The sequence below is a fragment of the Nestor notabilis genome, unplaced genomic scaffold (assembly GCF_000696875.1).
Source record: "Nestor notabilis isolate BGI_N333 unplaced genomic scaffold, ASM69687v1 scaffold8913, whole genome shotgun sequence".
In the NCBI taxonomy this organism is placed as follows: domain Eukaryota; kingdom Metazoa; phylum Chordata; class Aves; order Psittaciformes; family Psittacidae; genus Nestor; species Nestor notabilis.
The window spans coordinates 102661-114105 of NW_009922357.1; the positions used below are offsets into that span (position 1 = coordinate 102661).

At 39.2% G+C, this 11445-nt stretch overlaps 1 protein-coding gene across 1 annotated transcript in view; it reads right to left on the reverse strand.

Moving 5' to 3' along the window:
- PIEZO2 (piezo-type mechanosensitive ion channel component 2) overlaps window positions 1-11445 on the reverse strand; it is a gene marked incomplete at both ends in the record, with an annotated part of 181966 nt that overhangs the window by 102015 nt on the left and 68506 nt on the right. The window contains one exon of the mRNA XM_010011576.1: window positions 8944-9157. Coding sequence (XP_010009878.1) covers window positions 8944-9157 — 214 coding nt within the window. The remainder of the gene's footprint in view (window positions 1-8943; window positions 9158-11445) is intronic.

The window sequence follows — 11445 nt, forward strand, 5'->3', positions numbered from 1 at the left end:
AAAGTGAGTTGGCAGAGCTGCTGAAAGGAAAAGAGCCAACACTTCTACCTCAGAAAGTCTCACACAAGCAGCACATGGGATGTGAAGGGAGGACAGCCTGCTCCCAAAATTCAAAGACGTACTGCAGCCCACAGATGGCATTATTGTCCAGCTCAGGTGCTGGAAGAAGGATGGAAGAATTTACACAGCTAGGCCATTGAGTGCAAAGCTTCAGCAGAAATCATTTAGGAGAAGGAGACCCTGCTCAAATAACTCCAGTGAGCATCAGCACTTAGTGGGGTGGTGCTACCTGTCAGAACATGAAAGTGACCCAATACAACAATTAACCATGCAACTGCCTGCCAGCTTAAGAGATTCACTGTTACTTCTTAAAATAACATATGCAGAAGAACATTGATTAAAACATAGCTTCATACCCATCTTAACTTCGAGGTAACTTGGTCTGTGATCTACGAACCTAAGGTCATACTGCAGCCAAAACCTCTGGGTTTTATTCCAAGCTCTTGGCTATCTGGGGGGGTATACAATTCATCTAACTTTTCTGTTAGGGAATTTTTCCACCTCTGAAAAGGAATGATGATACTTTTTAGTCACACTGGGACAGTCTGCTAGGTTCAGTGATGCATGCAGAGGATAAAGAGGTTTTCCACTTTACTCAGCTGGCAGTGAAATGGCTTGAAAAAAAAAGCAAGAGGGATTGATACCTAAATTAAGAGATTCTGCAGTAGAAACCCTAAGCAAAGAGGATATTCTTTTTTTAGCAGAGAATGCATTAAGGCAGAAACACAAGCTATGATTCCCATTTGTTTTTAAAGATAAAAAGAAAGTAAAATAGCAAGACATGGGAAAGAAGATAACGTGATAATGAACAATAAGGCTTGGGAAATGTGGGGAAAATGCCTAATTTCAAAATCAAAGCTGTATAACATAGCTCATATTAAACTGGTCATAAACTGTACCTGATTGTCTCCGTTTTTATCAGTAAATTCCATACTTCAGCTAAATGAGCATAAACAAGAGATTAAGTACATCCACTCTGAGTGTTTAGAGAAACGCAGGTAGACTGCCTCATGCACAGACAAGGATTAACTAACTCCCTCTGGAGTGTGCTTGTCTGGGGTTAGTTAGGACTGCCTTTTGTACTATCTCTGAGGAATGTGGGATGATTCATTTGGCGACGTTTATACATTGAGCTGAAAACATAAAGAGCTACGTAAGTACAAAGTATTTACCATCACAATTTCTGGGCATGCTGGAGTATGAAAATAAATGCTGGCGAGCAGACCTCACAGTAAAGACAAGCTTGTAGTGCCAAGAGAAGTTTGCTATTTATAATCCACATCTAATATCACAAAGCAATAGTGATTAGAATCTGGTAGGAGCAGAGGGGTTGATGCCTGTCTAACCTTTCTCTGTCTTTGTTTTCAGGCTCTTGCTCAATGATCACAGCATGCAGATCTGTGTTCTTTAAACAATACAAAAAGAAAATTAAAGCATCACTTCTTCACAGCCATCCTCTGTACATCCTGTGCACACAGGACAGCCTGTGATAGGCAGGGAGTCTGTATTCAAGTGTCAGTGTGGGAATCAGATATATTTAAGCAGACACATGGTGTGTATGGGGGCGTGGAGTGATCCAGCTCTCCCTGACCACAAGCAGAGCTTGTTAGAGAAAAGATGTGCTGGTCCCATGCAAATCAGCTGCCTGAGGGGATGCAAAAGTGGGAACGCTCTGTTGTGAGAGTGACTGCACACCCAGTTCAGTCAAACCAGAATCAGCAGAAGATTCTATCATGGTACATCAGTGCTTTTAAATCTTTGTCATTTATCTCTGCCCCTCTCACCCTGACATTTCAATGCATCCCAAGACAGAGGCACCTTTGGCTGTTCTTATGGCAACGTGGCTATTTAGGGGCAGGAGAGAGCAAGGAGGTGGCAATTTGCCAACATTATGTCATGCAATGGCAACCGATTTTTATGTTTAAAACTTACGCTCGGTGTCCGGATACAGCGTACACATCAGGAGCGCTAAGGCTCCTCTCTCCCCACTAACAAGAACCACCTGTGGCCAGGGCCAGCCCCACCAGGCTGCCAGAGAGCTCACTGGCCACAGGCTCATGGCTGCAGCAAATCACAGCTCAGAAACTGGCCATTCCCATGGGCAGAAAACCCCTGTTTTCAGAAGGTCTTAGCATGTCTCTTGGTTTACATCCTATCAAGTCCAGGGTAAGACAGGGGGATGCAAATCACCTGGGGTGCAACGCCAGCAAAATAAAGTTGTGCCTGCTTCTTCCAAGACTAAATCTGGCACTTCGCTCAGAGTGGCCATCACAGTGAATGCTGACAGCTCCACTGTGGGGATGGAGAGCCACCACTGCCAAGGCTGCCAAGAAGGTTGGGAAGGGCTTCTCTACCAGAGAAATTGCTGCAGTTTGCTTACTAGTTCATCTGTTGCTTTTTTCGGAGAATTTCAAACTTGGTGTAAATCCTGGCATGAACAGGAATTCGCTGAATTTTAACAACTGCAACGTGTAGCAAAAAGAGGTGGTCATTGGTAACATGCAAAGACCAGCAAGGGCTACAAATTCTCCCTAGTAAAGTTGTATAAGTTTACACTGATTTTTGTGTTGTCACCACTGGACTTCCACCAAAACCTGAGCTAACTATTCTAAATCAATGCTGCATACAACTCTGCTATAAAGTGAGCACAGCATGGACATTTATTACACGCCCACTGATTAGTGCATCTCCAAGGAATCCCTATGAATAAGCGTTGAAAGAGGTGAATTCATTTTGGATGCATCTCTTAGTGGCAGAAACTAAGCTGGAAATCTTAAAACAGTGAGTAGTTTTGCAGTGTTTCTGACTTTTTCTTGATACAACTGATAGGGAACTCCACCACTGGTTCTCCTATCACATTTGAATATTCCAGACAGTGCTATCAGGATCATTAAAAATGTGAAACTCAAACCAGTCAAAAATGATATTAATCTTTTTCAGTGTTGAAAAAAGTTCAATTTGTAATGAAATTCTGATTCATAAAATAGGACTTTTTCTCAGTCATCTTGAGCAGTTTCTCATATTAACCACACCAGCTTGTTCCAGTGAAGAAAGATGCTAAAATGAACTGAAGAATAGGCAGAGTTTGTTAAGACCAGTAGACCTTCCTCTGAGAAAGAAGAAACAAACTTATTAGAGAAGATCAGAAGATTTACTATGAATTTTCTGTACTCCTTGGTTTATCTATATTTTCAGCACTTCTACCCTGCCCTTCTACCCCTATGAATTCTGGTAACTGTCTGCTCACCAGCCACAGCTATAGGTGTGAATCTTTTTGGACACCAGATATACATTACTAGGTAGTTAATTAAAAAAATGAAGACCACATGGACTGTGATGGTTCAGCTGATAGCAAATGGACTGTTTACCGTCTAGTACAGAAACAATTCCTAGCACGATATTGAGAAACTCACTTTGTTATGCACCAAATCCTGGGACAAAACATCTTTTGCAGAATCATGCAACTCAGAAGACAACTTAGAATCACAGAACTGCCCAGGTTGGAATGGTTCTCAAAAGATAAGCCTATTCAACCTTTCTTGGGAAAGACAGCTCAGATGAGCCTGCCTGCCCTGGGCTACCTCAAAGTTTAGAAAGAGATGACAGTAATAGCAAGGATTATTACTGCCTTTTGTCAATGGTAGTCTGAACTTGCAATTCTAAGCAGATAACAGAATCATTCACTTCCTTTGCAAAATAATTTTTAAAAGATAATGAAACTGAAGTTCTAAGAAAGCTAAAGCCTTCTAAGAAGAATTAATAGTCTCATTAGAGGTGGAACATTATACATCTAATATGAAACTCACCTGCAAAACTTCTGTAAAAATAAGGTAAAATAGCTAACTTTTCTTCCTCTGCAAGAGAGAAATCCTGGTTCTCAAACCTAATGAGGTCATTGTAACAAATATGGTGGCTAAGTCCAGCATGATTTGGAGCATGTTCTATGACTAGAAAGTGTGCTTTTGCTGAGGATGATGGGAACAGAAGAAGGGCAGATCTAAAGATATCAGGCAGAAAGCATGAAAGCTGTTGCAGCTGAAGGGCAGCTTAATACAGGGTACATAAATGGAACCTCAAATACTCCATCTTGTCAAACACTGGCTTGTGACCAGGCTACAGGGCAACTCCAAAAACCTCAGAAATCCATATGGATGTAATATTCTGCCTCTCAGAGGTAAGCCACCTTTGAAACAGTGCCAAAGTTGGTCTGCAGCAAGGACTAACAGTGGCTGCAGCTTAGGTAAAACAGGTTGGCCAGCTCTTGGCTCCAGTGGAGCTACAAAAGCTGCAGATCAGTGTCTTGCCCTGAAGACAGGCAAGACACCACCACCAAGTAATTGATCAGCTACAGCTTGCTGCTTTGGCAATATCTGCTCTCCTGCTGAGATTTTGTTAGCACACTTAGCCTCCAATTTAGGGGGGGAAAAAGTGGCAGTTGGATGTCCCACCCTGATCTTACAACTCCAGGAATATCTTTGAGACTATGCTTAAGCATTTATTACCCTGGATAAACAGAGCATTTAGGCTATGAATTCTGAATCTAGATCAAAGCTTTCAGGGAAGTTCAAATGGAAGACTTTGGAATGGACTCATCTCAGACAAATCTGAAAACAAACTGAATACACTGAATCTACCTGTAGCAAATATCAATATAACACTCCCTCCAAAAAAAAAGAAGTAATTTAAGCAAGTTTATTACTAATCACTGTACAACCTATTTAGAAAGTCCTGCTTAAGGAGATTCATAGGCATATTTCAGATGAAAATTTCCTGTTGAAAAGACAGCCTTAGATTAGATTTCCCCGCTCAGATTGCAACAAAGTGATAACTTGTGTAATTCCAAATTCCCATTCACTTAAAGAAGATATGAGTTAACATCCACTGGGAAGCGTATGACACTCCCTGGACTCCCAGGTTTGCCTCACTTTATAAGGGTGATGCCTTCCTATAGATGAATAATTCACATTTAAACTATTTTGAACATTTCTTGCCTGCAAAGTACAAGCAATACAAGACAGACCTAGAACTCTAAGAAAGCTCGTAGCTTTTAATTTACATCCAACTACTGGATCTTTAAATTAATATGCTTATAAACATAGTTTTGGGCAGGAACAACTTTACTGACTCAGGATCAACTTCATACTACTGCACTGATCCTATTTCTTCATGTTGGCAAGGCCTTATCGTTGCCCCAATTACATCCTTTTGCCAAAATAAACAATATTTATTGTTGAAGAAAGGAGGCAGCAATCTGAAAAATGGCAAACCTATTACTGCATACCTTTTCCGGCTGTGACACAGTGTACAATATTTCTGAAGTCATTTTAGCTCATGGACTTTTTTTTTTAACTCAGATGAAAAGAATTTTTTGGCAGAAATATGATATTTTCCAAATTTTGTTTTAAATGGATACTTCTTGTTATTGTTTTCCCTTTGTAAATCACCAATTTTGTAATATGGCAGCAAGCGAACACAGAAAATACCTATTTTAAATGATGTTATAAATCAGTGTGGACATTTTATTTGATAGATTCCACTGGTAATTAGCCAGTGTTAATTTATGCAACTAGGTAAGTCCTAACTGAAGAGTAAATTCAGCCTTACTTACGCCAGTCCTCCTGAGCCATTTGGGACCACTCCTTCCCAGGCAGTTAGAGCACTGCCTTGAATGACTGCTGCCCACTTCTCCATAGTGGGCTGGTCTAGAGAAGAAAAGCTGTTAGTGGCAGAGACAGCTTCACGCAAGCTTTGCTGCTAGCGTGCCTACCCATGGCAACATCAGCTATACCTCAGACTTATCAGTACTCTATACTCTGCAGATCCTAGTTTGCACTGGGTGTGTGTATGTGTATATGTCACTTCTCTCTGCACCTCACAGAACCAGAAGCCGCAACTGTACATCTGAAACTTTGTAGGAGATCAATGCCTTCATATTTGCTAATAGCAGTAGGGCATACACACAGGGCTATGTTATAACAGTATCCTTTTTTTTTGGGGAGAAATACTTAATTTTGAGTTGAAGAGATCTTAAAAGGAAGGAGCATCACAAGGATGATGCAAATTTTAGCTGAAAGATACTGTTGAGAACTTTACAGCTTGTTTGGGTATAGTTTAACTTCATTTAGTTTGAAATCAATTGATACAGTGGTTAATTGAGTGCATTACTATTCAAAGACAACATATTTTTTATCGATCAGAAACAAATTGTACATTTCTTGTCAACTTGAGAACTCAAACCCAGAAAAAGCAATGTTAGTAGCTTTTTAAAACACTCTGCAAAGAGAAATGATATACAGCAGCAGCCCAACAGGAGAGTTTCCACATCTGCCCTTGCATCTGAGGAGAGCTTAACCTAGGGATCGAGCCCTCAAAACTTTACAGCTGGAGTTTTGGCTCCCCTTCATATAGGGAAAAAGGTCAGTTTGTAACAGCACGAAAGCTAACACATGCAAATACATGTACTTGCTGTATGTTTTTTCATACAGTGGGTTTATTACAGCTAAGTAAGGAGAGTTCATACAACTAAGTATGAGAACAATCTGGTGCTGTCCTCTTGCAAAGAGACATTAAACAGCATATTCTGGGTGCGAATAACAGAGAAACATTTGGGGAACCCAAGTTTTTTTCTCAGCGTATAATTTACCCAGGCAAGCCACCCACTAGTATTATTAATGAGAACTCTACATATTTAGCTCTGCTTCAAACCAAGATGGTACATAAAATAGCAACGTACCAAATTTCTTCTAGGATGAAAAATACTAACGTATTTTTTCTGCAATACACGTACCATATCTGTATATGCAGACTATTCTAGTACATGTGTCTTTCATTTTGCTCCTCTAGCCACTGCTTATATACCAGTCCTACTTTAATCATTAAAAATCATATTACTGGCTTTTCCTCACACTCAAATTTGCAGTTCCAAGCACTGATAAAATGTGTCCTAATGTTCTTCAAACACATCTCCTTGAAAGTAGACCAAAATAAATGCACAGCAGAAAGAATTGCAATTAATTAAAGAAACAAGGAAGATGTATTTGCTGCACCTTCTGTTGAGTTGTCATTGGTGTTTTGTATATTCAAACATAATTTTCTGTGTAATTTAGAATGTTAGTCCCTCACATGTTATCATGTGTAAAAGGCAGAGTACTCAACAGTACCAATTCAACAGAAAGTCTGCCAGAAGATAACATCATCTTCTGCTTACAAAAAGGTCAATACATATTCCAAAGTAAGTCTAACACACTAACTTCTTTTTAATCCAAACTCTGAAGGTGCTTTTTCTTTCTGCAATGAGGCAGAGGCAAATTACTTGCAATTGGATTTTTCCATTTCAAAAATTAGTGACCAAGCTAAAGTGGCATATTTGTACTGAATGAGATTTTATCATACAATGTAGCACTACACCATTAGAAAAAATAATTAAATAGAGAAAATAAGGTTGAGACTAAATTAAGAGGAAATTAAAGTAAATAAAAATAATTTTAAGTAAGAAAATGTTAAAAAGACAAAAGAGACTTTTGTAAATAATGCATATAAAGGGAGTTTCACGTATTCTAGCAAAAGGGTATGAAGCACATTCTTCTTCTCCTTGAGAAAACGTTATAGCTGTCTGGTGATAAAACCGTGATAAAAATCTGAGTTTATATCCCATTACCAAGTAGTTTAGAAATTTGAAACCATGTTTTCTTTTTTTCCTCAATGACAAGGCAAGAGTAACGTAAAGACTTCAGGGTAGTTGTGAGCATTTTAGCTACTCGGCACTAGAAATCAGCCGTTCTCCCACACTGACCTCTAGGTGGCACAAAAGAACCTAAACTAAGCAGATCCGATTTTAGGGTAACGTTATGCCCTCCCAGCGAGGCTCCTAGTCAGCAATTCCAACATCACAAACCCCACATCTATTAACCTGTACTAAATAAAATGTCAAAATAAGTACTAAAGTGGCGGTTGTTGTAGCCAGGTATGTCATTTTTTACTGCTTTTAATGGTGTACTGAGATACAAATCATTAACTGATTCTCCACAGTACATCTAATATCCTTTCACCTTCTGCTTATAATACTTAAAAGGAACAACAGGTTTACTAGAAATGAAGTTCAGGTTTACATTTAATTTAACATAAGGATTACTACAGGACTAAAAATACATACCATAAAAAACAATTTGCAATCACGATTCAGGAGAAAAAAAGTGCTAATGAGAAAAATACATCCATTACTTCATTGTATTTTAGATAACAATATGTAAAAAATTAAAGTGTTGGTGAAATCACATCCAATCTAGTTACTGCAGCAGTAACTAGAAATGCTGCTTTTTGACTTAAGTAATGTAGGTGTTAGCATGAACCTAAGACTGGCATGTTCTGCACCACCAGAGAGAAACTTTATGTTACCAGTCTAATGTAATGCACAGCATGTGAAGTATACCAGCAGCCCTCAGTCTCTGCACATAATGATGGCACCACACATGCATTTTTCCCGATTTAAGACACGACGACATTAGATCTCGGAGCATTTCTTTTTGTCTGCCATAAAATGTGCACGTGTACACTACCCTTGCATCAATACCATCACCTATTTCCTTTATCTCCTGTCTTAGACAAAGTATTCATACTCACATCTGAGTTTCACACTGACCAAAACCAAACTCTGTTCCACTCCTAACCTGTCCCAGCTCTCTGCATACAATAGCCCAGGTGGGATTTCCAACATTCTATCATTCAAAACCGTTCAGTCAGAAATGCTTCAACTCTCTAAGACTGAACATGAAATTATGCATAAAATTTGTCAAAGCATTATGTGGAAGATCATTTGCATCAACATGTGATGACACAGCATTGTATCATGTGCCCACAATTAAACAAGAAAGGAATTTTTCTCACCTGGCATAGAAATCTTTTGGTGGAACAACCTCCTGAAAGAACTGTAGCTGGTACAGATAAAGTCCAATCAAGTGCCCCGCACTGAATATAGCCATTAATACACACAGACAGCTGAATATCAGCGGATCAAATGCTTGGCAACAGGACCACCATGTGCACAGGCCCAAAAATACAAAGAAATACACAGCTGAGGTCAAAGATGGTACCATCATTCCTGTAAAAATAAAAATATGGAAGGTTGGAAAAGTGTGGAAATTATCAGCATTTGTTAAACCTTAAGTCTGACAAGAGATATATAAAAATAATTTAGTCCAATTAGTGTTCATGGCAATTATTACAATTAACTCTTACGATTGCTATTAGCTTTGAAACTAGAAGAAAAGGACCTTCTTTTTTTTTTTATTCAATGCACTTATGCTATACCTTAGCACTTAGTACACAACTACTCTCCAGAACTTCCTTTGAAATGAAATCAACTTTTGTAAAGATGTTTCTCAAAGCATGGAGAAAACCAGAAACATGGCAGCAGGGCCAGCCAGTAGTGCCTGAAAGCACTGGCATATTAAACTTCAAAACGAAATTTAAGTATGAGATGCTAAAATGGCAGGATGGAACAGTGAAAAACTTCTTATATAAATCTTGAGATATCTTGAGTTATTAATACCAAAAAACCCCTGATGTATATACTGACAAGAGTTCTATATAAAATCCAGAGAACAGTCAGGAAATGTTTGCTTTTTTAATTTTTAACTCTTAGAAATTTGTAATTTACATATGACAAAGACTCTGCTGTCTCTATATTGTTTTTGTTCTTCACAGGGGAGTATTTCACTTGTGAAAATGTGTGACTGGTGAAGCAGACTCGATGCTTTGCAGGTAGCCTACAAATGTAAGTAAGGAAGCAGGAAAGACATACATGTCTAAGAGTGGCAACCATGAAAATGACAAGAGGGCTTACATCCAGTGCAGCAGCCCAGTGGAGTGTCTACAGTAACAGTACTGAAGCTAATAGGGACACCTGCCCCAATTTGAGATTATTACTAGTGCATACCCAGCAGCCACCTTCCTCAGGCCAGACCTGCAGGCTCCTGGTGGTCTGTGGCTCCCCTATGTGCACTGGAAGCCACTCCAGCAGAAGGACTTCCACCTTGCCAGGTGCTGGCTTGCCATGTTTTTTTGGGACAGTGCCCTGGGGGTCGGTTCTCAGTTGGGATTAGTCCAGGCACTGTAAGGATTCATCCACGGTCGTTTTGCCTGAGCTTCACCATCACGTCTTTCACACTGTACTTTAAACCAAGTCTTTAGTCTGGAGTGCTCTGTCTCTGCTCCAGCATGTAACTTGCTGGCACTTCCATAGGCTCAGAAATTTAAAACATGACAGGACCGCAGGGACCATCTATTCTGACTGCCTTCATGATGGCGGCTGTAAAACTTCACGCAGCAATTTCTGCCTCAAGCCTATAACTAGTTCCTTTTTCCTTCCTTCAAAATGATACTTCGTCTTTATTTAAGCACTTCAGAAGAAGGAGAATCCACGATATCCATATATAAGTTGTTTATTATGGCCGATTACTCTGGCTGTGAAAAATTCAAGATTTATTTCTGGTCTGAAGTTGCAGGGGTTTATCACTTAACTATTGGCTCGTAACTTCTATTAGATGACAAGTCTGTTAAAAAAATGGAGGCACTTTGTACTTTGTGGCTTTAGTCACTTAGTACTTTAAGGCTGCAGTCAAATCACCCTTCATCATCTTCCTTCTTGGCACAGTAAGTAAGGAAGTATTTAACTAATTAAGTTCATGGTCTCCCTCAGGAATACAGGCTTCCTAGACCTCAAGTCCTTTTTGTAACTCTGCCCTGAATACCTCCTGGCTCTCGGCATGTGTTGGAGTTCCACAGACAAGCTGCCCATCAGCACTCAGAAAAAATTGCCCTCTTCTACTGCTGTGTGATCCTTCTGCTTCATCCTCCCTTGGTGATGTTCACCCATGCAATTTTGGAATGGCAACAGGCTTTTAAAATTTTTTTTAATGGCATCGCTCTTCCCTGATGTTCAGCCCCATGGTGATCCACATAACCTATTTTTTCTCCTTTGTAGATTTGTTATGTTGCATTTGGCTACATGTAAGGTTCTCAGATAATCTTACCTGCCTTAACAAAAGGCCACATCTGACCAGTCCTTGTCATTTAACATGAAACATTTTTTTAACTCATTTTATACTTCATATACTAGTATATTTACACGTTAAGTATATAGAGTTGTACATATACTTTATACATAATGACTCCATTAAAACATGTGAGTAGACAGATAAATGCTAATCTACAATTATTGATCCAATTATGAACTCATTAATTACACTCTACAGTGTTTTTTACACTTCCATTCTGACTGTAGCTGATTATGTGGTACTTAATCAAATGTCTTACAAAAAGCTTGGCTATATCATATCAAAACAGCTACTTTTGCCAACCAACATGAAGTCTTCTTACCTGCTTATC